The sequence below is a fragment of the Lipophrys pholis genome (assembly GCF_963383615.2).
Source record: "Lipophrys pholis genome assembly, chromosome: 17".
NCBI lineage: Eukaryota > Metazoa > Chordata > Actinopteri > Blenniiformes > Blenniidae > Lipophrys > Lipophrys pholis.
In genome coordinates this window covers 6329728-6357350 of record NC_137643.1, presented here as the reverse complement: position 1 = coordinate 6357350, position 27623 = coordinate 6329728, and the positions used below count along the sequence as shown (strand labels likewise).

Below are 27623 nucleotides of genomic sequence, written 5' to 3'. Positions count from 1 at the left end.
CAGAACGCGGGATCGAAACGCATTGTGGGTCCGGAAGACGGAGGGTTTTTTTCTGTGTTGTGAACTAGCAGCAGGTAATGTTTAATAACGACATATTTACATTATTTTACAGCTCTTCTGGTTGTTTTATGTTGCAGTTATAGAGTGTGTGCTGGTTTAACACGAGTTCTTACGTCGTGTTCCCGCCTTGATTTGTAGAGTGGCTCATTTCATTGTTACAAGGAGGGAGAGGAGAGCTAAGTTAAGCACGTAACCTTCATTTTATCATGAAAACGTGTCTTTATAGTATATTCTTGTATTTGGGAACCTTTATTCTCGTGCCAGACAAAAGCCTCGACACATCTAGAGTGGTTACATATTTCGATGTGGTTTAAATTAACAGCCATAGTAATAGAGCTATAAAGGTTTCAAGATATAATTTATATTCTATTGAGGTCTGTATTGTTCATAGTAGCCTTATTACTGTAGCCATTGTATGTATGTCTGGGTATTTTACATCCATTTTGCTGCTGTCCGTAATCATTTTTTATATATTATCTGAACTAATTTGTACTCGTTTCACCCCTTTAAGCTGTGTTTGTGGTTGTTTTGCACACTCTTTAAGGCTTAGTCTAAGTATTCTTCTTTTAAAATGTAAACAGTGTATATTATTGACCATGTTTGCATTGTTAATACTGTGTGAGGTTGTTTTATGTCAATCCATTCATCTCATCACCAATTGACTTAGACTTGATTATGGACATCAGGAAATCACTTCATATCTTCTAGTGAGTTTTACTTATGACACATTATTGCAACAGAGCCATCTTGTGGCAAGTTCAAAGAAAAAAAAATCCAGACAATAAGTATTTACCCAAACTTCTGTATAACAAGACTAGATAGATGCTGTCTATTCTGCTGTTGGGGGTTAAGGATAAGGTAGGAAGGGATCGGACAACGACACAAATGGACAAACAAGTTGACATCAGACAACAAGATAATCAGTTGTCAACTGTATGATAGTTCTAGGATTATATGCACCATATACTATTACGCTGTTGTTGTCAAAAGTGATGTTGTGTACCTGCTGTAGCCCTGATTTTATTGGGGAATATGTGTTTCTGCGTACAACCTGTAGCGTATACACATGCACAATCATGCTGAACAAGACATTATTTTTTTAAATCTGTTAACTCACCCAGACTAAGATTACTCTGATTTTCTTTCTCTCTCTCCAGATGTTACACACAAGACAGCAGCATCTCGATGTCTGGGTTTTCTTTGATTTGATTTGATAGTAAAAACAAAGTAACAGGAAAAAAAAATGGATGCCCCTGTAGCACAAGCTGCAGCCCACAGTGAAAAACAAGAATCCAGTGCAATGTCCAGTCAGGCGAAGGATGGCTCAAAGGCAAAGAAGGTCTCTTTGAAAAGAAGCATGGACAGAAAATTAAAGAAAAAGAAAAGGGCTCGGCTCTCCAAGCCGGATTACACTGTCCAACAGGGCGAAGACATGCTTCTTGTTATATCACAGTATGATCGTTCAGTCTGGACTCTCAGAAAGAAAGGACGCAAAAAGAAGACGATAAAGAAGAAGAAGGTGATGATGAAGAAGAAGAAGGTGGTGGTGGTGAAAAATAAACTGGACGTCCCGGAGCAAAATGTTTCAGAGGACGGTGACCACCGGTGGGGGCAAAATCTGCCTGAGGAGGTGCTGATCAACATATTTCAGATGGTGGTTGTTCAAGATGGAGCTGTACCGTTTCTCTGCCGGTATGAAGATATGCGTTTAATTTGATCTCGTTGCACTTTGCATTGTCATTTAAGTAAAGATTACTGTATATGTCATATTTATGATTCTGAAGACTGATTTCTGTGGTTTGGAGTTGTTCGACGGGGTCAGCAGCTGTAAACAAAACAAATCACATTATTATCAAAAGAAAAGCAAATATTTTCTTCTGAAAAGCTCAACTCAAATCATCATTTTACCTTTAACTTTATTAGCAATGTATCATTTTGTTTTCTGTATTTGTTTGAGGTAGCGTGGGGAGAGTTTGCCGTCTGTGGAACGCCGCTGCCTCCAGTCCCGGCCTGTGGCGCAGTGTGACTGTGGGTCACTGTTGGATCGCACCCGGGAAGAGCCAGCTGCCAAATAAGGAGAAGAGGATTAAGGACACCATTGAATGGCTTGCTCAGAACAGGTCCGTCATTCTTCCTACCTGAACTTTATTTGTGTTGGCTCATTTTTAAAAAAAATTTTTTTTATACATTTCTAATATCGTGTTACTATACATTTTTCAGGTTCCATCAGCTCCGAGACTTCGCCCTCTGTCACTGGACAAAACATGTTGACTTTACACTGCAGGTAATTAGGGTCATCAAGATGTTTTCATCACTGCGTCATTATTTCACTTCCAAACTGAATTGAGCAACGTTAACAAATAGAAGTAGCATAAAATGAAGAGACGATAACTTGACTTTCTTTTTTTTGGTTTTTTCAGGTTGTGTCAAAGTCCTGCCCTCACCTTCGCTCCCTCAAGCTTTCCTACTGCACAGGCTTGACTTCAGAGGCCTTCCAGAGTCTCGGTCAGCACAGCCGCCATCTGCAGAGCCTTAACCTGCAGTATTCAGAGGTACACTTGCAGAACGCTTAATGCACCTGCCAACCTTCAGTAAAGAAATATCCACGTGTCCTTTGCCTCTTGGCTGCATGATGTTTGAGCTTCTCAGAGGTATGAACACATATAGAGGTGTATGTCAGTAAAATATTCCTTTTTGCTGTAGTTTCAGACTGAGGGACTGGTGGAGTACCTTGATAATCACGGAAACCAGATCAAGCAAATCTTTCTCACTCACGAACTGAAGAATAACAAACTGTGGAATACCATCTCCGTAAGCCTGTTTTTCTCTTCATATTGACTTTATATGATTCAAACAAATACATGGCGTGCAGCCAAAGCTAGTGAACACAAACTTAATGTAGATCACGTTTTGTTTTTTTCCATTTCAGAGAGGTTGCTGCCCCGATTTGGAGTTATTGGAGGTGTGCACGAAGCTTGAAAGTAAAGACTGTGACCTTCCTATTTGTATCCCGGCACTACAGACGGCATGCCCCAAACTCAAGGTGATACAGTGATTCAATGTTAGTTTGTTTTTTATATTTGTTTTGGATGCAAGTCAAATATAAAAAGATGTATTACGCATAGACATATTTTTTTTTTCTGTCCTTATAAGCAGGCATTGAAAACGTATGCCTAATATTAGAATACTGCATGTACCATACACGTATGCTTATTTGGAAACAAAGAAAACCCAAGAAGTATTACAGATGTTTCTATTTATCTTTGACATTTACAACCTCCTGACATGAGGAATCCCGACACAGCCGATGCTGATCCACTTCTTTACACATCTTCTCATCAGACGTTCCGGATGATGAATGTGAGACCGATGCAAAAGATCCGTGGCGCTACCACTTCGTTATCCGGCTTCCCGCTGCTGGAGGAGCTTTGTATGGCGACCACGTCGTATTCCTACGTGACGGACAAGGTTTTGTGGGACATGCTCTTCTGCTCCACTCAGCTGCGTGTGCTGGACCTGCGAGGCTGCGCACGAATCACACCGCACGGCCTCGCAGTATTGCCGTGTCCTGGTAGGCCAAATTATGATTTAAATGTTGGGAAATGTTTGATTTCAGTGTATCTTAATTTGATTTTAGCTGTTAAAGAACAGAAAAATACTATTTAGAGGCAAAAGAATACTTCCCTAACATTTACAATGACTGCATGGACATAATAGAAAAGTAGTCATTTCATTCGTATCCATTCTCCACTCACCTTTTCCTTTTTTTTTGATATTCGTTTCAGAGCTTGAGTGTTTATTCTGGGGACAATATTTCAGCAAACACGTTGGCTCATCATTACCTAAGAAAGGACTTCACATGGTGACCCAAAAGTGGAGTAAGACATTGCGAGAGCTGGACATTGCAAACCAGCTCTTCACTGAGGAGGACTTGGACTTGGCAATGAGTTACCTTGCTCAAGCAGCCGACGCCGACACTCTGCGCTCACTCAACCTCTGTGGGACCCGCATCTCACCGCAAACCATCAGGTGCTACTCAGCGTGTCCTTTTCCCATTTCACAACACTTAAATGATCCGGCAAACTATATTTATGGGACGACGAGGAGGTGGAGATAAGACTTTAAATGTTAAAATGTGTGTTTTCGCAGGTCAGTCGTGGGGGAGTTGACTTCTCTCGGCTACCTCAACCTCTCTTCCTGTCGCCAACTTCCAAGAGGAGCGAAGAGAACGTACCGGGGCCAAGAAGACATACGCCAGCTGTTGGACATACTGGAGTAGTTCTCGTCTCATCTTCATCTGGTTTATAGTGCCACTATAAAGAGAACACATGCTCTCTTTACACAGAAAATACAAAACTGGCCCAAGAACTGAGGTTCAGACCGAATCATGGGCTACCTGTACCGTTGCACCCCTAGATTTCCCCCCCAGGTGCTTTTTGGTAATGTTTTTAATGTATAGATTCTGTTAAAGTTATCTACCAAATATAATTTTGTCATCAGGGGATACTAGTTGAATTTGTATTAATGCCATTTGACATCTGGGTTTGTTTAGGAACCTGTTCATTCACAGTGATACTGTCTACAAGTACTATAACGGGTGACGCTACACTGGAATTTAATGCATTTTTTTGGATTATCAGGATTGTAAAGTACATTACAGTACAGTACATTTGTTGGTTTACATTATCAGTTGTTGGTCATGAAAGATGACTTATTTCTGTTTTTACATTTTTACAGTATGTAAGTAAATATTTCATTTGAAAAGTAAATTTTCAACTTGCTACAAGGTAAAGGCTGTTGTCTTGCTTTCCACTGGGGAGTGCTGTACTATCAAGATAAAGTTACACATTGACCAAACAAGACCTCTCATACTAAATCCATCCAATGGTGATTGTCAATGATCTGTGTGTATAGAAGAAAGACCTACCTCACAGCTTTATTAGAAACTTAAAATTAGATTATTTGTATTGTTAGATTGGGGGTATTGCAAGTGCAATCTTTTCCAGCTTGTTTATATTTTTAATGATCCCATTCTATATTTACTAAGTTAATGCAAACAGGTATTGTATTGCTAGAAAAACTTGAAAATAATGACAATATGAACAACATATATAGCAATTTTTTTTTATTCGCCCAGAGTGACGGAAAAGGATTTTGACATTTTTAAAGTAAAACAGCAGATTGAAGACAAGCAACGTCAAGAAGCTTAACTATCAAGCGTCTATAAGTTGAATTTGGTCGAGCTGCATAAGTGTAAAAACATCTGAAGCCTTTTCCCATAATAGTTCCCAGTTCCAATAATAAGATGAAACAACATTAAACTAAAAAACTAAGATGTGAAAGAAAATCTATGGATACCATTTGTTTCAGATTTGATTTATACAGCAATTTATAGCCGATCTGTGACAACTCAAATGCAGGCAAAACATATAACAGATTTTTGGGAAATGAAGCAAAGTCATGAATAAAACATGTTGGTTTGGCAGTGCTTTAACAACTACAGGCCCAGTTGGGGAATTCTTTGGTCAATTGATGAGCATAGAACATTGTTATTCACTTCCCATTGTATTCAAACGAAGAAAATTATACTGCTTTATATATAGAACATAGACAAAAAATATAAACTATTCCTCACACAATAAACATGAAATTTACTTCACTTGTGCAGTGGGAGCAAACTGAGACCTGTGATGGGATCTGTGACACACCGCTCAACCAGCTTAAGATAAGTGAGGTTCTCTTTGGTGTTGGGGTCAAAGAAGCCCTTGGTGTCATCATCAGCATCAGATAAAATCTGGTTCATTTCTTCATCAAAGTAACCTCTTTGGTATGCCACTTGTACAGGTACTCTGTGACTGTACACAGGGTCAATTATGCCTCCTGTTGCAATTTGTGCTTCAAGGAGACGAATGCCATGATCTCTCACAATCAGATCCTTCTGCAAGGCCTGGAACAATGAAATTGTGTCTTCAGTGTAAGGGTCTCTGTAACCTGTAACTGCTCTCTCTGCTGAAAGCAGTTTGTTTTTCCACTCCCTGCCAACCACTCCTAGAGCCACAGCTTCCTCTACAGAAAGTTTCTTGTTGTTCACAGGGTCAATGACAAAGCCCGTTGCAGCTTGGGCTTCCAGCAGAACCAGGGAGGTACCAGGAGTTAGCAAACCTTTGCTTTTGGCTTCGTAAATGCTCATAGTCTGTTTGGTTGACTGGAGATACACTCCAGCAATGCAGTTGGTTCCTTCTAAGTACTTGCTCACCGAGGCCATATTGCTTACTTCTGTCACTGTGACTTTTCCACTACGAAGCTCTTCATAGAGGTCTTTGTCAATGATATTTGATTTAAGTAGTTCAGAAGCAGTAACATCCTTTCTGATTCCATGGAAGGTATCAACTTCAGTAATCTCTGTGATGGTTGTAGTTTTTGTTGTGTTGCTGGACGTCTTGGTTGTGGAGCTGTCCTCTTTTGTTTCTGGAGGAGGACATGTGACGATTGATGAAAGCGAGGTCGTCGTCGTCGTCGTCTTCTGCTCAACAATTGTCAGGATGATTTCCAAAAAGCGTTCAATTGTGATAGCACCAGACTTGAACTGTTTCACAAGCTCCCGTCTCTTCTCCTCAGTGATGTATCTGGAGTATAGCAGATCCCAGAGTGAGACTGTTGTTCCATGGTATTCCCCTCCAGCTCTGGTGGTTGTTTTTGATTTCAGAATGAGTTTTGTTGCCTCATCAACAAAGAAATAGAACTCACCCTTGTTCACAATAACCAACAAGCTGAGACCTGTGATGGGATCTGTGATACACCTCTCAACCAGCTGAAGATAAGTGAGGTTCTCTTTGGTGTTGGGGTCAAAGAAGCCCTTGGTGTCATCATCAGCATCAGATAAAATCTGGTTCATTTCTTCATCAAAGTAACCTCTTTGGTATGCCACTTGTACAGGTACTCTGTGACTGTATACAGGGTCAATTATGCCTCCTGTTGCAATTTGTGCTTCAAGGAGACGAATGCCATGATCTTTCACAATCAGATCCTTCTGCAAGGCCTGGAACAATGAAATTGTGTCTTCAGTGTAAGGGTCTCTGTATCCTGTAACTGCTCTCTCTGCTGAAAGCAGTTTGTTTTTCCACTCCCCACCAACCACTCCTAGAGCCACAGCTTCCTCTACAGAAAGTTTCTTGTTGTTCACAGGGTCAATGACAAAGCCCGTTGCAGCTTGGGCTTCCAGCAGAACCAGGGTGGTACCAGGAGTTAGCAGACCTTTGCTTTTGGCTTCGTAAATGCTCATAGTCTGTTTGGTTGACTGGAGATACACTCCAGCAATGCAGTTGGTTCCTTCTAAGTACTTGCTCACCGAGGCCATATTGCTTACTTCTGTCACTGTGACTTTTCCACTACGAAGCTCTTCATAGAGGTCTTTGTCAATGATATTTGATTTAAGTAGTTCAGAAGCAGTAACATCCTTTCTGATTCCATGGAAGGTATCAACTTCAGTAATCTCTGTGATGGTTGTAGTTTTTGTTGTGTTGCTGGACGTCTTGGTTGTGGAGCTGTCCTCTTTTGTTTCTGGAGGAGGACATGTGACGATTGATGAAAGCGAGGTCGTCGTCGTCGTCGTCGTCTTCTGCTCAACAATTGTCAGGATGATTTCCAAAAAGCGTTCAATTGTGATAGCACCAGACTTGAACTGTTTCACAAGCTCCCGTCTCTTCTCCTCAGTGATGTATCTGGAGTATAGCAGATCCCAGAGTGAGACTGTTGTTCCATGGTATTCCCCTCCAGCTCTGGTGGTTGTTTTTGATTTCAGAATGAGTTTTGTTGCCTCATCAACAAAGAAATAGAACTCACCCTTGTTCACAATAACCAACAAGCTGAGACCTGTGATGGGATCTGTGATACACCTCTCAACCAGCTGAAGATAAGTGAGGTTCTCTTTGGTGTTGGGGTCAAAGAAGCCCTTGGTGTCATCATCAGCATCAGATAAAATCTGGTTCATTTCTTCATCAAAGTAACCTCTTTGGTATGCCACTTGTACAGGTACTCTGTGACTGTATACAGGGTCAATTATGCCTCCTGTTGCAATTTGTGCTTCAAGGAGACGAATGCCATGATCTTTCACAATCAGATCCTTCTGCAAGGCCTGGAACAATGAAATTGTGTCTTCAGTGTAAGGGTCTCTGTATCCTGTAACTGCTCTCTCTGCTGAAAGCAGTTTGTTTTTCCACTCCCCACCAACCACTCCTAGAGCCACAGCTTCCTCTACAGAAAGTTTCTTGTTGTTCACAGGGTCAATGACAAAGCCCGTTGCAGCTTGGGCTTCCAGCAGAACCAGGGTGGTACCAGGAGTTAGCAGACCTTTGCTTTTGGCTTCGTAAATGCTCATAGTCTGTTTGGTTGACTGGAGATACACTCCAGCAATGCAGTTGGTTCCTTCTAAGTACTTGCTCACCGAGGCCATATTGCTTACTTCTGTCACTGTGACTTTTCCACTACGAAGCTCTTCATAGAGGTCTTTGTCAATGATATTTGATTTAAGTAGTTCAGAAGCAGTAACATCCTTTCTGATTCCATGGAAGGTATCAACTTCAGTAATCTCTGTGATGGTTGTAGTTTTTGTTGTGTTGCTGGACGTCTTGGTTGTGGAGCTGTCCTCTTTTGTTTCTGGAGGAGGACATGTGACGATTGATGAAAGCGAGGTCGTCGTCGTCGTCGTCGTCTTCTGCTCAACAATTGTCAGGATGATTTCCAAAAAGCGTTCAATTGTGATAGCACCAGACTTGAACTGTTTCACAAGCTCCCGTCTCTTCTCCTCAGTGATGTATCTGGAGTATAGCAGATCCCAGAGTGAGACTGTTGTTCCATGGTATTCCCCTCCAGCTCTGGTGGTTGTTTTTGATTTCAGAATGAGTTTTGTTGCCTCATCAACAAAGAAATAGAACTCACCCTTGTTCACAATAACCAACAAGCTGAGACCTGTGATGGGATCTGTGATACACCTCTCAACCAGCTGAAGATAAGTGAGGTTCTCTTTGGTGTTGGGGTCAAAGAAGCCCTTGGTGTCATCATCAGCATCAGATAAAATCTGGTTCATTTCTTCATCAAAGTAACCTCTTTGGTATGCCACTTGTACAGGTACTCTGTGACTGTATACAGGGTCAATTATGCCTCCTGTTGCAATTTGTGCTTCAAGGAGACGAATGCCATGATCTTTCACAATCAGATCCTTCTGCAAGGCCTGGAACAATGAAATTGTGTCTTCAGTGTAAGGGTCTCTGTATCCTGTAACTGCTCTCTCTGCTGAAAGCAGTTTGTTTTTCCACTCCCCACCAACCACTCCTAGAGCCACAGCTTCCTCTACAGAAAGTTTCTTGTTGTTCACAGGGTCAATGACAAAGCCCGTTGCAGCTTGGGCTTCCAGCAGAACCAGGGTGGTACCAGGAGTTAGCAGACCTTTGCTTTTGGCTTCGTAAATGCTCATAGTCTGTTTGGTTGACTGGAGATACACTCCAGCAATGCAGTTGGTTCCTTCTAAGTACTTGCTCACCGAGGCCATATTGCTTACTTCTGTCACTGTGACTTTTCCACTACGAAGCTCTTCATAGAGGTCTTTGTCAATGATATTTGATTTAAGTAGTTCAGAAGCAGTAACATCCTTTCTGATTCCATGGAAGGTATCAACTTCAGTAATCTCTGTGATGGTTGTAGTTTTTGTTGTGTTGCTGGACGTCTTGGTTGTGGAGCTGTCCTCTTTTGTTTCTGGAGGAGGACATGTGACGATTGATGAAAGCGAGGTCGTCGTCGTCGTCGTCGTCTTCTGCTCAACAATTGTCAGGATGATTTCCAAAAAGCGTTCAATTGTGATAGCACCAGACTTGAACTGTTTCACAAGCTCCCGTCTCTTCTCCTCAGTGATGTATCTGGAGTATAGCAGATCCCAGAGTGAGACTGTTGTTCCATGGTATTCCCCTCCAGCTCTGGTGGTTGTTTTTGATTTCAGAATGAGTTTTGTTGCCTCATCAACAAAGAAATAGAACTCACCCTTGTTCACAATAACCAACAAGCTGAGACCTGTGATGGGATCTGTGATACACCTCTCAACCAGCTGAAGATAAGTGAGGTTCTCTTTGGTGTTGGGGTCAAAGAAGCCCTTGGTGTCATCATCAGCATCAGATAAAATCTGGTTCATTTCTTCATCAAAGTAACCTCTTTGGTATGCCACTTGTACAGGTACTCTGTGACTGTATACAGGGTCAATTATGCCTCCTGTTGCAATTTGTGCTTCAAGGAGACGAATGCCATGATCTTTCACAATCAGATCCTTCTGCAAGGCCTGGAACAATGAAATTGTGTCTTCAGTGTAAGGGTCTCTGTATCCTGTAACTGCTCTCTCTGCTGAAAGCAGTTTGTTTTTCCACTCCCCACCAACCACTCCTAGAGCCACAGCTTCCTCTACAGAAAGTTTCTTGTTGTTCACAGGGTCAATGACAAAGCCCGTTGCAGCTTGGGCTTCCAGCAGAACCAGGGTGGTACCAGGAGTTAGCAGACCTTTGCTTTTGGCTTCGTAAATGCTCATAGTCTGTTTGGTTGACTGGAGATACACTCCAGCAATGCAGTTGGTTCCTTCTAAGTACTTGCTCACCGAGGCCATATTGCTTACTTCTGTCACTGTGACTTTTCCACTACGAAGCTCTTCATAGAGGTCTTTGTCAATGATATTTGATTTAAGTAGTTCAGAAGCAGTAACATCCTTTCTGATTCCATGGAAGGTATCAACTTCAGTAATCTCTGTGATGGTTGTAGTTTTTGTTGTGTTGCTGGACGTCTTGGTTGTGGAGCTGTCCTCCTTTGTTTCTGGAGGAGGACATGTGACGATTGATGAAAGCGAGGTCGTCGTCGTCGTCTTCTGCTCAACAATTGTCAGGATGATTTCCAAAAAGCGTTCAATTGTGAGAGCACCAGACTTGAACTGTTTCACAAGCTCCCGTCTCTTCTCCTCAGTGATGTATCTGGAGTATAGCAGATCCCAGAGTGAGACTGTTGTTCCATGGTATTCCCCTCCAGCTCTGGTGGATGTTTTTGATTTCAGAATGAGTTTTGTTGCCTCATCAACAAAGAAATAGAACTCGCCCTTGTTCACGATAACCAACAAGCTGAGACCTGTGATGGGATCTGTGATACACCTCTCAACCAGCTGAAGATAAGTGAGGTTCTCTTTGGTGTTGGGGTCAAAGAAGCCCTTGGTGTCATCATCAGCATCAGATAAAATCTGGTTCATTTCTTCATCAAAGTAACCTCTTTGGTATGCCACTTGTACAGGTACTCTGTGACTGTACACAGGGTCAATTATGCCTCCTGTTGCAATTTGTGCTTCAAGGAGACGAATGCCATGATCTTTCACAATCAGATCCTTCTGCAAGGCCTGGAACAATGAAATTGTGTCTTCAGTGTAAGGGTCTCTGTATCCTGTAACTGCTCTCTCTGCTGAAAGCAGTTTGTTTTTCCACTCCCTGCCAACCACTCCTAGAGCCACAGCTTCCTCTACAGAAAGTTTCTTGTTGTTCACAGGGTCAATGACAAAGCCCGTTGCAGCTTGGGCTTCCAGCAGAACCAGGGTGGTACCAGGAGTTAGCAGACCTTTGCTTTTGGCTTCGTAAATGCTCATAGTCTGTTTGGTTGACTGGAGATACACTCCAGCAATGCAGTTGGTTCCTTCTAAGTACTTGCTCACCGAGGCCATATTGCTTACTTCTGTCACTGTGACTTTTCCACTACGAAGCTCTTCATAGAGGTCTTTGTCAATGATATTTGATTTAAGTAGTTCAGAAGCAGTAACATCCTTTCTGATTCCATGGAAGGTATCAACTTCAGTAATCTCTGTGATGGTTGTAGTTTTTGTTGCGTTGCTGGACGTCTTGGTTGTGGAGCTGTCCTCCTTTGTTTCTGGAGGAGGACATGTGACGATTGATGAAAGCGAGGTCGTCGTCGTCGTCTTCTGCTCAACAATTGTCAGGATGATTTCCAAAAAGCGTTCAATTGTAATCGAGCCACTCTTGAACTGTTTCACAAGCTCCTGTCTTTTCTCCTCAGTGATGTATCTGGAGTATATCAGATCCCAGAGTGACACCACTGACCCTTTATATTTCCCTCCAGCTTCAGTTGTTGTCATAGATTTCAGAATGAGTTTCGTTGCCTCGTCAACATAGAAATAAAACTCACCCTTTTTGACAATGGGCAGCAAATTAAAGCCTGTGACTGGGTCTATGACACACCTCTCAACCAGCTGAAGATAAGTGAGGTTCTCTTTGGTGTTGGGGTCAAAGAAGCCCTTGGTGTCATCATCAGCATCACATAAAACCTGGTTCATTTCTTCATCAAAGTAACCTCTTTGGTATGCCACCTGTACAGGTACTCTGTGACTGTACACAGGGTCAATTATGCCTCCTGTTGCAATTTGTGCCTCAAGGAGACGAATGCCATGATCTTTCACAATCAGATCCTTCTGCAATGATTGGAATAAAGAAATTGTGTCTCCAGTGTAAGGGTCTTTATATCCTGTAACTGCTCTCTCAGCTGAAAGCAGTTTTTTTTTCCACTCCCCACCAACCACTCCTAGAGCCACAGCTTCCTCGACAGAAAGTTTCTTGTTGTTCACAGGGTCAATGACAAAGCCCGTTGCAGCTTGGGCTTCCAGCAGAACCAGGGAGGTACCAGGAGTTAGCAGACCTTTGCTTTTGGCTTCGTAAATGCTCATAACCTTTTTAGTAGATTCAACTCTGACACCTGCAATGCAGTTTGTTGCTCCGAGGAACTTTCGAACAGATTCCATTTTGGTAACTTTCTCTGGTGTTATTTCTCCTTGTATGATCTGAGAGAAGAGCTCCTTTGAGATAATCTTTGACTCATACAACTCACTGGCTGAGACTTGTTTTCTTAATCCTTTAAACTTCTTTTCTTTAGATGACACTTCGGTAACGATAGCCGTAAGTATTTCAATCATCTCCTCTATTGTCAAGGTTTTTGTCCTGTATTGTTGTATGAGCTGCTCTCTTTTTTTCTCCGATATGTATGCAGATCGCAACACTTCCCACACTGACACTCCTTTGCCTTTAAATGTCCCCGCATTCAAGGTGATGATTTTGTTTTTCAGAGCAAGTTCTATTTGTTCATCAATATGAAACTCGTGTGATACTTCTGTGTTCAGTGGAAAGAGAAGTAGTCCAGTTTTAGGATCCTTTTCACATCGATTTATCAGCTGAAGGTATGTGAGGCTTTCTTTCGTGTTTGGGTCCAAGAATCCCTTTGTCGTGTCAGTGGGCTTCAGCAGAATTTCACGAGTTTCTTCATCCAGATATCCTTTTCTAATAGCAACATGAACAGGTAGCCTATGACTTTGATTTGGATCAATGATTCCTCCAGTTGCTAGCTGTACTTCGAGAAGACGAAGAGCATTGCTTCTTGGAAAGAGTTGTTCTTTCATGGATTTGAATAGTGGTATTGTTATGTCTGTGTAAGGATCTTCATAGCCAGTTACGGCTCGTTCTGCCAACAGAAGTTGCTCTCGAACATCAGGCCCAATTACTTTCTCTTTGATAGCATCATCAACATTGTAGCACTTGTTTTGAAGAGGATCAATGATCCATCCTGTTGCAGCTTGTGCTTCGAGTAGTAAAAGTGCCATGCCAGGTGTCAACAGATCCTCATTTTTTGCTTCATATATGCGCATAACTTTCTGTGAAGGAAGAACTTTAATTCCAGCTATGCTCCCAGTCCCTTTCAGGTATCTTTTGACAGACTCTTCCTGGGCCACCGTTTCAAATGCAACATTTCCTTCTTTCACCTTTTTGAACGTGTCTGCAGTGATAACATCAGAATCCAGTAGTTGCTGTGCAGAGACAAGCTTTCTCAGCCCCATGATCATCTTGGGAGCTTCGCTCTTCTCCAGATTTTCAATTGTGGAGATTATCATTGTGATTATAGTTTGTATGGTAATCTGCCTTGTTCTAAATTTTTCAATAATCTCGAGCATCTGATCGTCTGTGAAGTACCGGGAATGAAGCAGGTCCCACAGGGAAACAGATTTTCCTGAATAGCATCCAACTGAGACGCTAACCACTGTCTTTTGAAACTCTTGCTGTATCTCTGCCTCAGTGTACCTTTTTTCCTCTGTTGCTGTGACTTTGCGCTTTTCATCCAGTGGCAGGAGAAACAATCCGGTTTCTTTGTCTTTTACACATCTGTCCAACATTTGTGCATAGGTCAGATTTTCGTGTGTTTTGGGGTCAAAAAAGCCCTTTGTGTCATCATTTGGATCCAATAGTATCTGATTAAGTTCTGCATCAAAGTACCCTTTCTTGTATGCAACCTCTAATGGCAAGTGGATGCATGTTAAGGGATCAATAATGCCACCCGTAGCAATCTGGGCCTCAAGTAAACGGATGCCATGCTGTCTGACAATGAGATCCTTTTCCAAGGCTTGGAAAAGTGAAATCTTGTGACCTGTATATGGATCTCTGTAACCAGTGACAGCTCGTTCTGCAGACAGAAGTTTTTCGTACATTTGAGGACAAATCACATTTTCTTTCAGAGCTTTTGCTACAGTAAACCTTTCGTTTCTCAGAGGGTCAACGATGAAGCCAGTAGCAGCTTGTGCTTCAAGGAGGCAAAGGGCAGTACCAGGTGTGAGGACACCACTCTTTTGTGCTTCATAGATGCTTAGCTTCCGATTAGAGGGTTGCAGTACCACCCCAGCCACACAGCCTGTTCCTTGTAGGTACTTTCTCACACTCTCCATGTTCATCACTTCATCGCTTGTCTTGTTTCCATTAATCAAACTGGTGATTGTTTTTTCATCCACAATTTCCAGCTCCAGCAGAGTTGAAACAGAAACTTTCTCTCTTAGCCCTCCAAAGTATAGTTCTTCTTGCTGTTTTATCTCTTTTGCCCGAATGATCTCTAAAATGGTGACAGTGAGTTGCTCAACTGTGATTTTCTTCAACCTGAAGAGCTTGAATAGTTCTTGTCGCTTGTCTTCAGACAAATATTCTGAATTGATGATATCCCACAGCGTTGTGTGCTTACCCTTGAACCTGCCATATTTGACTGTGACTGTTGTTGTTTTGAGTATTTCCCACATATTATCCTTTATGTTTATTTTGTGCGTCTTTCCTTTGAGGGGCAAAAGGCACAGGCCTGTAATGGGATCTGTAACACATCTTTCCAAAAGCTGCAAGTATGTCAAGTTCTCCTGGGTGTTGGGATCAAAGAATCCTTTGGTGTCATCACTTGGATCATCCAGGATCTGATTCATTTCTTCATTAAAGTAGCCCCTCTTGTAGGCCACGTGGACAGGGATACGATGGCTGTTCACTGGGTCAATAATCCCACCAGTTGCAATTTGCGCCTCCAGTAGCCGAATTCCATGTTCCTTTACGATGAGATCATTTTGCATTGCTTGGAACAAAGAGATTATTTTACCATCATATGGGTTTCTGTATCCAGTGACCGCTCTCTCTGCTGAACGCAGCTTTTGACAGACATCAGGTCCCACTATATTTGCTTTGACAGCATCATCTACTGAAAATGTTCGGTTCCCAATAGGATCAATAACAAACCCTGTTGCTGCCTGTGCCTCTAGAAGAATCAGCGCAGTTCCTGGCATCAGCTTGCCTTTTTGTCTGGCCTGGTAGATTGTCATGATTTGAGAATTTGGAAGCAGAACGCCTGCAATGCTCCCTGTGCCCTTCAAGTACATATTTACATGTTCATCTTCCATCACTTCCTTCATGGACATTTTTCCCTTTATCAGGTCGTCCTCAGTCTGTTTACTAATGATGTCCGCCGCCACAAGCTGTTCGGCTGTGACGGTTTCTCGGATGCCTTGAAAAACAACTGTTGTTGTCACTGATGTTTCTATGATTTCCAGAACTGTTTTAATGATCGTCTTGATATCAAGCTTTCCCTCACGGTACTTTTTGAAGACGTCCTGCCTCTGGTGTTCATCGAAGTATTCCGACATCAGCAGTTCCCACAGTGATACTGTCATTCCGATGTACTTCCCATGCATGACTTTCACCTTCTCATTTTTGAAGACCATTTTGGTTTGGTACTCGATGAAGTTGAAGTTCTGCGCGTCTGATTTGTCATGGAGAGGGAGGAGACATAGTCCAGTGACAGGATCAATGACACATCTTTCCATCAACTGAAGGTATGTTAGATTAGCCTCTGTATTTGGGTCAAAAAAACCCTTTGTGTCATCCCCTGAACTCTCTAGAATGACATTCATCTCTTTATTAAAATAACCTCTCTTGAAGGCTATTTCTGTCGGAAGTCTGTGGCTGTTGATCGGATCTATTATCCCACCTGTAGCAATTTGTGCCTCAAGAAGACGGATCCCATGTTCCCGAACGATCAGGTCTTTTGACAGTGCTTGAAACAGGGATATAATTTCACCTGAATACGGGTCTTTGTATCCAGTGACTGCACGCTCAGCAGAACGCAGTTTTGCAGTGTATTCTGGGCCAACAAGTTTGTTTCTGACAGCCTCGTCCACAGTGAACTTTTTGTTTTCCACAGGATCGATCATGAATCCAGTTGCAGCTTGTGCTTCAAGCAGAACAAGTGCTGTTCCAGGCATCAGTATGCCTTTCTTCATGGCTTGATATATGCTCATTCTTTGATTGGATGAGAGAAGAGCTATGCCTGCAATAGAGCCCTTTCCTTGCAGGTATTCCTTTACAGTTTCCATCAACATTACTTCCTGTGTTGTTGTCTTTCCTTTTTGTAGGTCTTCAAATGTTTCTTTGTCAATGATCTTCGATGCAAGAAGTTCGGTGGAGGATATGCCTCTACGCAGACCTCTGAAGGTGATGCAAACTGGAAGGAGCAGCAAACCTGTGTCAGGCTCCACGGTACATCTTTCCAAGAGGGCTTGGTAGCTTACATTCTTTTGTGCGGTTGGATCATACAACACTTTAAGCTCTTCCATTTTGTTATCAAGCAAACCTTTTTCATAGTACCCCTTCCCAATCCCAGTTTCAATTGAGACGTGTGTCTTCGCAATGGGATCAAACAGGCCCTTAGTTGCTATCTGGGCTTCGAGCAGTCTCAGCCCATAAACTCTTGTGACCAAATCTTTCTGCATAGCTTGGAATACAGATATTGTTTGGTTTGTGTAGGGGTCTATGTAACCAGTGATGGCTTGCTCTGCTGTGAGCAACTTCTCTTTCATCTCTGGACCTACAATTCCCATTTTGACAGCATCTCGCACACTTAGTATTTTGTTGTTGATGGGGTCTATGATGCCTACTGTGGCTGCTTGCGCTTCAAGCAGGGCTAATGCTGTTGCTGGCTTAAGCAAACGTTTTTTCATGGCCTGGTATATGGATATCTTCTCCTTCGTCTTCTCCAGGAATATCCCAGACACAGGTCCACGGACGTCTGTGCCATTTTGCTTCTCCTTGGTGGCCTGCATGTTGTTGTCAATCCTGGCCCAATGGCTTCTGTTAACAGAAATAAAAGATTTTTTTTGCAAATAAAACTACATAAAATTGCTTAAATATTACAATGAAAAACTATGTAACCAAATAAACGTATTCACAGTGATGTATACCTTGATGTAAGAGGTTATGTTTGGTTGGCTGTGTTTAGTAGTTTTTTCTCAGTAGCACAGAAAAAAAACATAAGAGCTGGGAAGTTATTTTAGTGCAAAGAGTACAAGTACATTTTGAAAGAGTTCATCTTTGATTTATTGTCTTAACAAAAACTGATCACGTTGAAATTGACAAAGAAAACAATATTGTAATTCTACTTTATATCATGTTTAATGAAACCACCTGGTCAAAATATACTGTGAAACGTCAATAAAACCAGCTCCTCTATTTTTAGTATTTATCAGTGTTCATGCCTGCACTTGCATATTCACACCGCATTCACATAGCGTTGATTCTGATAATACTTCACAACCAACATAGCTTTCACTGCTGCATCACTGATCTCTCATCTCAGGTCTCATTGTTGTGCCATGTCCATTACTCATACAAAAATGTCAAAATCTCTGTTACATAATTTAGCAAAAATAGATTTATTGAAATAGATTTTCTTCTTTGTTATCTTTATACTTTATAAAGTGGTCCAGCAGTTCAAATTAGACCATCCAGCAAGCCAGTTTTATGGCCCTTATGTTTGACAGCTGTGCAGAACAGTATAACAACAGCACCACTGAATTCTGTCAGTCAACAGTTTAAATATAACAATGCCTCTTTGTTTCCAAATATGTACATGAAGTTACTTAGCCCAACACATTGTCCACAGAGCTAAATTCTTTCAGAATATTACATTTTACTTTATCATTAGTGAAGTTGCCTTGAGCTCAAAGTGGCCAAATTGCCATGTGATCACAGTAAAACATTTCTAATATGTTATTTCTATCCCTAAACAGTGGATGAGGATTTTTTGTTTTTGTTTAAATCAGCCAAACGGTATGAATGACATCTCAAACCTTTGAGTTGAGTGCGAGTCAGTCAGCAGCGCCTGATCGTCGTGATCTTCGTTCCCCTCAGAAACTCAGGATACAGACCAAAGGTCGTCAGGCGTCTATGCCTGACCCCCGAGGCGTGTAAACTCCGTCTGCAGAAATAAAGTTTTAATGAGATTTAGGTGGGTTTTTTTTCCATATTTTCTCTGGAAAGATATATATATATATATATATATATACACCTGATAGTTTGGTAAGCCATTCTGGATTAAATTTCATGACATCCCTATTAATCCCACTAATCATTTATTTGGATAATAAATACATGATTACTGCCTGGAAACCTTCCAGAAAGTGTAATCAATGCCTGTAGGCTTTCCTTCTATATCTTACAGAGATAACTTTATATAGTGTGGTCCAAGTGATAGTCGTCTCTCTCCACATGCACAATTCTTACAGGTTTATATGATGTGCACAGACATACGGATGACTGGGGGACATTTCAGTCTTTGTTAAATCTGCTATTGACTTTGGCACAACAAGCTAGAATTTGTTGAAACTGGAACAGCCAGACACCCAGTGTTGCAACGACATCATGTAACGTGTTGAAACGCAAACACTTGCACCCACAAGCACTTTCATGTGGCACAGTTACATAGTTATGCTCCTCAAAATAGAAGCCAGAAGTTTAAAGCTGCAGAGATTTCAGGCTAAAGTAATATTTGCAAAGTGTCGAGACATCCAAAATGTATCAAGCTAATCACGCAGACGTGTAAAGATTTAATGGATAAGCTGAAGAGCTACAACACTGTGAGCTACTGCAAAGCTGCACTTCTCCACCACACAAACTATGAGTTAAGGTTCATGTAAATATAATAAAAACAGAAAGGAAAACTAAATGGCAAACGAGTCAACCTTAAAGGAGAAGTTTAATATGTTGAAAGCTTCACAAAACATGGGAAGGGAGTCATTTGTGTTTGGAAACCGGAGGCTTTTTCCGCCCACTCAGTTTGTAGGGTAAAGGCTGTTTTATGCAGCATGATGTCAGCGCGAGGAGTGAACCTGAACAACCTGGTGGGGGTGGAGAGGGGGGGGGGGGGGGGGGGGGGGACTCAGGCATGAAATTCACAAGCCTATTCATTACTTTATTGCTGAATGAGAGACGAGGCCAACATACAGACAAGCCTCTACTGTGCATATTATTATTTCCATTTGTTTTTTTTTACATCCTCAGCGCTTGAGATGGTTTCCATCTGTAATCATCAGTGGATACAAAGTGTGTTAACAACATGCAGTGTGACACCTGCAAAGTTAATCTTTCACTTTTTTAAACAAATATTCCAAGTGTGTTGAATCAGTCCGTTTTTACAATAACAGCATTTCGGCACAGCCTTGGTGCCTCTACATGCAACTGCTGAACTCGCCGTTTCAATTTAATGGCTGGCTTTGTAAATGTTTAAGCATCTTTGAAAATGGTGAACATTGACTCAGGCAGGTTTCTTCTTAGATTTGATGAGATAAGAAAATTCACACAGCACAATAAAACTCTGAGGCTCAAGAGTTGTCGCTGTAACATGGCTTCGTTGTTCTTGGCTCACAGCGCCTGAGTAAATCAAACATTTGTAAAGTTAAAATAAACATACCATTAGATAGAATTAAGTATAAATAAGCATAAGTAAATAAATACATTTAAGTTCTGTAATTTATTCAATAAGGCTTTGTGCTTCATGATTATACTCTGCATTTCCCAGTGCAGCCCGACACACACCGGCTCCACCCTATTGTGACAGTAAATGTGCGAATTATGCAATTGTATTTTGTGATCAGAGTTTATGACTCCACTGTACTGTGGAGGGTTTTTTTTTCCATTCTTTGGTCTTTACAAATGTCACAGCATGACTGCTTATGTTTCAACAGGAAACAAGACAATTATTTTCACTCGCAACAGCCGAGCAAGGCATTGTGCAGCGGCTAAATCCAACCAAAAAGTCACTCCGTCACAGCAGAGTTTATTCACTGTCTGTTATACTGCATGTCTTAACATGCCTGAAAAGGTTAAACTTATCTAATCCAACCCTTCAACATTAAGTAGGAACAATTATAGGACATTGAATGCTTTTGTTTGTTTTGTTATATTTCCTTCATTGTTAATCGATTGTACATAATTATATATGTGTATGAACAGCACATATACAATTTCTATAGGCAAGCATGCATTCCTATCAAGGTACAAGTGTGATAAAATGTGCTGCTCAAACCAGAACGTCTCATTAGCACAGTGGGACTCAGACCATGATTACAGAACTTGTCCACACCAGATTTAAATTCTTGTGAATTTAGCTGCAGGGCAGGACAGAAAGGTCCACTTCACTTTCAGACACGCCCTTCTTTCTTACTACAACCTACTACTTTCACTTCACTGAGAATATGGCCCCTCATTGTGAGGGATCATGAGGGAGGTGTGGCACGCCAGCGATCATCCACTTATCCACCCACCTATCCAGTTTAGGGTCTTTGGGGCTGGAGTATATCTTAATACTTAGCACAAATCTATTTATTTTACTATGTGTTTTTATGACTTTTTTTAAAATTATGCTTCATTTAGTGCTTGCTGATTTTATGATGATATCAAGCATCTGAGTGTTTTTAAAAGCACTATACAAATAAAATGTATTATTATTATTATTATTATTATTAATACCCTGAGCAGGTCGCCAGTGCAGACACACCTTTCTCAGTGAAATACCATTTCTATTGTTTAGGTGCGAGTCCTGTACAGAGGACTTAGAACTATCATGTCATATTGTGAGTCGGTGGAAATAGACTCACATTCCTAAATGCAATACAACCCACAGCAATCACATTGGTAACAACTACTTAGATGCTCACACAAACACAACATGCAGGTATATCAAGCAGAATAGTGCAGGATCGCATTGGACTATTGAGGATAAGGAGTTGACACTCATCGTAGTTACAGCACAACATTCATTAACAAACATCCAAAAATGGAAAAAAATCAAACTTAAAAATGCACCAAAATGCCTGCATCATTAAATCTATCTAACTATCAAACTGGGAAGAGAAGCATATGATCTAATTTCACCAGAAGCACATTAAAAATGTAGCTTGAGGAGTTCTCAAAAATGATTCATTAAACATAATTAAACCATCACGAAGTTTTTGCAGCTCAACAAGTCAGACTCGTGCAAACAAACGTCTTTGCCGTCTTACACAGGAAGTCTTGATGCTAAACTAGTGGCAGGCATTTGTATCAATTAACTTACATACTGCTGCCCTATAACAAGCTTTATGGTATGTTAGTGATGATTTACAAGGCGACAAGTAGTGAGGCGTTCTGTGGTGTGTAGATTTGGTTTTGTGTTTAATGCGATGCCACGAGGTGTTCCTACTTGTCTTAATGAATTACACAGCTTCTCTGGTTTCTGGGGAACAATCGGTCTGAATGACAAGAACATTTGGGAACTGACTCAAGTTTTGTGACAAAGGTGATGCAGTCTCAGTGTTTAGACTTGTCTAACACGACTTAACATTGACACACAAGCCTCCTTTGTGTAAAACCTCAACAACTGTGGTCAAAGGTGATCAGTGGGGAATGTTTGCTTTCGCTTTATATCAGTGGGTGTTGGCCGACAGTGCAGGACACACTGTTATTTCTGCACTTGTGTGTTTGACCAGAGTTTTGCTGGTCAGCTTGCCGAGCAAGCCGGATTCAGACATTCCTACGTAGAGATAAAAGCTTGCCCTTTCAAAAAAGGATCTTTCAAGCAGGGGTGTCAAACTAGAGGCCTCCTTGTTTCAGCACGCCTGAGTTCAATGATGTCATCATCAAGCTTGTCAAAAAAGCCCAATAAGGAGCCCCTCATTGCAATCAGGTGTGTTGAAACTAAAAACATGCAGGTCGAGGACCAGAGTTCAACATGTGCTTTAAATAGTTTTAAGGAAGAAAGACAAATGAAATCACTAAAGCATGAATGTGAAAGCAGCTCTTACCTGTGTCTTGGAATGAAGTCTGGATGTTGGGCTGGTTGTGATTTGGGATCAGAAGGTGTGAGAGACACTGCAGACGAGAAGTGCTCCCAACCTCTAACAGAGGTGTTCAGAGCTGCCGGGCAGATATACAGCAGGTCTCAGCCGTTTAGTCCCTCCCCTCCTGGGGAACAGCCTGTTTTTCTCGGGCTGCCTGTGTGCGAGGGAGTAACAGCCTCTTTCCGGAGTTCATTCTGCTGGGAATTCTTGCAGACTTCCTGAGAATGTGTCCGTTGTGCTCTTAAACAATACGTGCAAAATGACTGAGATTCAATCAATGAGCTTTGGCAACATTGATTCTCAGCCGTTTTAAAAGATTGTCCTTGTCAAAAAGAGTCTTACGTTATCTTTGCATGATATTTATATTGTGCAAATGATTTCTCTTTTCACAGTGTGTACATATTGAAAGTTTGCAGTGATGGAGGAGCATATCTTTCTTATCTAACTAGTCGAGTTGTGGCAGATACAGACGGATTTGATAACTGAGAGCGTTGCCCATATCTGGCAGGTTTTCAAGTGTGAGAAACAGAGACTTGACAAGTCGGAGGCATTGTGGTCTTTGCATTACCAATAAAATCCAACCGTCATGAAACTAAAACATCAGTTATGAGTTGCATAAGCCAGCTGTAAATAAAACTAATGGAAAAAAAAATTCAGGTTACCATCCAAAGAAGTCACGACTAATTGCTGTTTATCGATAATAAATCCAAGCCTACAATAACAGTAAATGTCAATCAAATATGGGGAGCAGTATCTAATAACGCTGGGAGAACCTAAATGAGGCCAACCTAAAATCCAAACTTTTTGGCAGTCAAAGCGAAAACACACCCTCTTACATCTCTTCACCATCATCAGATCATGTTGCAGCGATGGCCGTTGAGCCCACAAGCAACTCTAAGAAAAAGAGTATGTGAAGATGACATGAAGCAGGAAACGTACATGAAAAATGTGAACACACCTTCACACCCACAAACTGGACTGACGCATTCTTCAAAGGTCATATGGCCTTGCCCAATATTGGTGTCTATTTTGTTTTGAGTCTGACTGAACCCAACATGTCTGGGCTCCATCCGACGATTAACTGAACTCAGCATAACAGGGCAGAAAAGCCTTTTGATTTTTTAGACACGGCTGGGACTGGCCTCGGGGGAGATCTGAGGTCATATGATGATTCAGTAAATTGTCTTCATCAAAACAAGTTTTGAAAGAACCCCATTCTTGAGCAAATGGCCCCACTTATATCTGACATTTTTAACCTGAGCTGCAGGGGCTTCTCCCTGTTAATTGATCCGTGATCATGAGATTTCATGATTTCTAAGTACCGATGCAGAAACACCCTTCTATACATCACTGCATTCACATCGCGTCCTGTAAACAATGAATGATTATGTAGTTCACTGTGTAAAAGGAGCTGGTTGCTTCCACCCTCTTTATCGCAGCAGCGAGGAAAGGAGAGCTGTCTCGGAGCATCTAATGCAAATACTACAATCAAAGTGAAAAGAGCTTCAGACTGAACTTCAACTACCTGAAATGCTGCTTTCAGTCAGTATCAAACACTAAACCTTTTAAAGCTGCGAAGAGGACGCCTTAGCCGACAGTTTGGGAAGAAATTTCCTCTCTGGGGATTAACTAAGAAAAACCACTTAGACTCAGGGAGACCGTCCAAACTCTCTCAATTTAACTGAACCAAGCTTAAAACGATATGAAAACAAAGTGTACAAGTAAATGTTCTGCATGATTGACTGCATAGCTTATACAGTGCATAATAACTCTTGAGCAATCTTGATTGAGAGATTTGCTCACACGCCAATCAGACGCGCCCACACATCCGCGTCGTAAAGAAAATTTGTTCACACCAACCGCAAACACAGCAGGTGAATGAATAGCAGTGGGTGCAAAACATATGGAGGGTTCTTTTTTATTTATTCACAATCAGACAAAATAAATGTTTCATAATGTAATTACTGTCAGCTGGACCACTAATAATTAACTTGCTTCTTTAGCCTTCAGCTTTTTTTAGTTGATTAGCTTTGAAAATGAACATAATTAAAATATGTTTCAGTGGGCAAAACATATTTTGATCATTCAGACTGCGTACAAAGAGCTAAAAGTTGAATTGCCATAAAAAAATGAATATATTGTTTATTTCACTCTACGTAACAGTGACTTCCTCTGCGCTTTTTTAAGGCACGGACTTGATTTTTTTGGAAATGATTCAGTAAATAGTTTGTAGAGGAAAAACATTGTCTGTCATTACACCACTTACATGGGGGTTGCCGTCCTCTTGTTTTCCATATTGTTTACAGGATATACCACAGCCGTTTCCTAATCTGCCTGCAAGTACAACCTCAGGCCAGGGAAGTTGTTTCTTTTTTTTTCTTTTGTCGAATTTCCTGTCGGGACTTTACCAGCTCCTACTGTTCAGAGGGGCCTAAACTGCCCCAGCGCCATTCATACCTGTCCACTTTCCTTGGGAAGCGTCTGAGAATAAAGAGCTTAATTATGTGTATTTCCTTATTTGTAAACTATAGAAACAGTCTCTATATTGGCTGCACACTGGGCTGACTTGATACACCCTGTGGATGCATGTAAACCATATCCAACATCTTATTTCTAAATATAAGACAACTTATCTGAGATGTGAAATCTATTCAACACTGCACTCACATAATATATGTAAGACTATGAATTCTATGCGTAGATACACTGTAAAACTGAGTTTAAATGACATATTTTGAAAAGTGTTGAAGTAGTACAGTATTTTCTTAACTCTGCTTTCACTATGTCATTCCATAAAAAAAATTGCATTTAACCTGCTCAGACTGAGATAGAGAACGGAGCCATTCCAACATGTTGCACTCTGGATGCAGTTTTCAAAAGCATACTTTTTTCAGTGATTGTGACCGCTGTTGTCCAGAAACCAAAAAGCCAAAAGTTTGCCGTTTCTGAAAAAAAAAAAAAAAACAATGCCAAAATACCAACAGGGGAAACAACTCCACCTTTTGCAGTGACATCTACCCTCACTGGCCGCTTTATTAGGTACACTGACTTTACCCAAACCTGTTTACAATCCAAATCTTCAAACTGTCTTACACTGCAAAACTTTTGAAAGAAGAGAGAGCCATCCAAAACACACGCGTGTATAAATTAAATATGTTTGTACAGAACATGCAGGGATTGTAACAGCAGGCTTTAAGAGCTTCCCTCATTGAGCCTCATTATCACACTCAGTTCATATCTACTGTGGACTATGAATTTAATATCTTTGATTTATGGGAGTGCTCATCAGCTCCGTCTAAAGTTGAAATCTTTCAGAGCCTGCGGTGCCGTCACACAACATGTGGGATGTTCCGCATTCCACGGCTACACAGGGCAGGTTTTATCAGTCGCTATGTTATCTCAGGCACACCCAGTCTTTTCGCCTCTTCTTCAGAAACGGAACAAAAGTCCCGGCAGCTTTTCCTGTGATTGAGGACTCCGACGATGAAGTGTTTGCTCGGTGCTCACGCCAGAAGCGCTGACCTGAGGAGCTTACTGACAAAACCACATCTTAACAGCTGCATTTAATGTTTTGTCTCAACTTTTAATCAAGTTGCTTACAGTAAAAAAAGAAATCTCCATGCTGAAGATGTCAGTCTGTTCATTGAGAGCACTTCATCCAGCTGGGACAATTTAGAATCACCAATTAATTATAAATACATGTTTCTTGGGCCTCGTTCACACTGCAGGGAAATACGACCAAGATTCTTTGCCCACAGTGACTTATATCCAACCTGTTTTGTGGCTGTGTGAAAGCTCCAATTCAGACTTCTTCACATCAGACCCAGGCCTCGTACATATGGGGTACCAATTTGGATATTTTTCTACATGCGACTGCTTCGTCAACAACGTGTGACTGACACCAAGGAAAAGCGTCCGAGGAAGCGGCTCCATCAAAATGTTTAAAGCTGTGCTCTTGTTTTTCCTCATTCTCCATCTTTCACTCGCCATGTTGTCCACATTTTGTGGGCTCCTATTTAACAACCACTTGAAAATGGATCTGTGTGTCCAGACCAGAGTGGCCAGATATGGCCGGTATCCACCGTCTGTATTAAGTGCATGTGTGTTTATGGCGTGTTCTTTATTCCACATACGATGGTTTTATGGTTTTACCAAAATTTCTACACAGGCTGAAATTTGAGATCGTTTTTACTGCCTTGTGCACTACCTTGTGCTGACCAGCGTGCCGGGTGAAACCGTCTCACTGTGAGGCGAGAGTGCCACCCACTACACCACCGTGGACCGGAACATACAGTACCAGGACATTTATATCATGATGTAAAGGAAATATGTTCACTGCTTTATTGCCGGGAAGGTGAGAACAAGATTGGCAGCTGACTGATTAGATGTTTGAAGCCAGCAGCAAAATGTCAGAGCAGATTGTTTGACCAGTTTTTTTTTTGTCAGAACTTGTCTGCATGCGGAAGAAAAGTCAATGAGGCATAACTCATCCCCTAAACTGTGTGACATAAGTGCTGCAAAGGCGTTCCGATTTTTCTTATTTAACAAAATGTCTCTTCTAACAAGGAGTTGCACTTGGACTGAAAGACACCAGTACGTGTGCAAGATAAACTGTACATGTCGTTACAGTTTTGCTCTGCGACAGAGGAAACAAGAAACTTCTCCTTTTGTTGCCGTCTTGGGTGGGCTGAGAGGGGGCACAAAAGAACAGACAGGGTCTTTATTGATGATATAAAGGTTCAGAAATGTCCACAGAAATAGTATATTTACAACTAAAAGAGAGACAGAAGCCGTATCTACTACATCCTATACAGCTAAAGTTATATAACCAAACATGAACAGTGTTTAAAGAATAGAGACACACGAAAGTGTAAAAAAAAATGTACGTACTTAAAGACAAACTAGACAAAAGCAGAAATGCCATTCAGTTTTATAGTGCAGTGTGTGTGTGTGGTTTGTCTATTGGGTGTGATTAGCAACGGTCCCAGACCCAAGGTGCCCCGTCGGTCAGAACACCCACCTGGACCCCGGGGGGGGGGGGGGGGGG

At 41.4% G+C, this 27623-nt stretch overlaps 2 protein-coding genes across 2 annotated transcripts; one reads left to right on the top strand and one right to left on the bottom strand.

Moving 5' to 3' along the window:
- The first annotated feature begins 17 nt into the window (after positions 1 to 17).
- Positions 18 to 4914, top strand: fbxl6 (F-box and leucine-rich repeat protein 6). The gene is made up of 10 exons (XM_080484907.1): positions 18 to 74; positions 1218 to 1752; positions 2022 to 2180; positions 2281 to 2344; positions 2481 to 2612; positions 2764 to 2871; positions 2990 to 3103; positions 3403 to 3631; positions 3846 to 4089; positions 4210 to 4914. Exons 2-10 carry the CDS (start codon positions 1304 to 1306, stop codon positions 4337 to 4339), a joined length of 1629 nt encoding a protein of 542 aa, XP_080341033.1. The 5' UTR covers positions 18 to 74; positions 1218 to 1303; the 3' UTR covers positions 4340 to 4914.
- eppk1 (epiplakin 1) lies at positions 4697 to 23451 on the bottom strand. Its single transcript, XM_080484906.1, has 3 exons — positions 22541 to 23451; positions 18551 to 18678; positions 4697 to 17552 (listed from the first exon to the last, which is right to left on the bottom strand). The coding sequence occupies exon 3, from the start codon at positions 17522 to 17524 to the stop codon at positions 5717 to 5719; it is 11808 nt and encodes a 3935-aa protein (XP_080341032.1). The 5' UTR covers positions 17525 to 17552; positions 18551 to 18678; positions 22541 to 23451; the 3' UTR covers positions 4697 to 5716.
- Positions 23452 to 27623: the final 4172 nt, after the last annotated feature.

What these genes read in the sequence shown, in the direction of transcription:
- fbxl6 (XM_080484907.1), top strand. Translation starts at nt 1,304, where the DNA reads ATGGATGCCCCTGTAGCACAAGCTGCAGCCCACAGTGAAAAACAAGAA. An exon ending in GAATGGCTTGCTCAGAACAG is followed by an intron (nt 2,181 to 2,280) that starts GTCCGTCATTCT and finishes TACATTTTTCAG; the next exon opens with GTTCCATCAGCTCCGAGACT. An exon ending in TTAACCTGCAGTATTCAGAG is followed by an intron (nt 2,613 to 2,763) that starts GTACACTTGCAG and finishes TTTTTGCTGTAG; the next exon opens with TTTCAGACTGAGGGACTGGT.
- eppk1 (XM_080484906.1), bottom strand. Translation starts at nt 17,524, where the DNA reads ATGCAGGCCACCAAGGAGAAGCAAAATGGCACAGACGTCCGTGGACCT.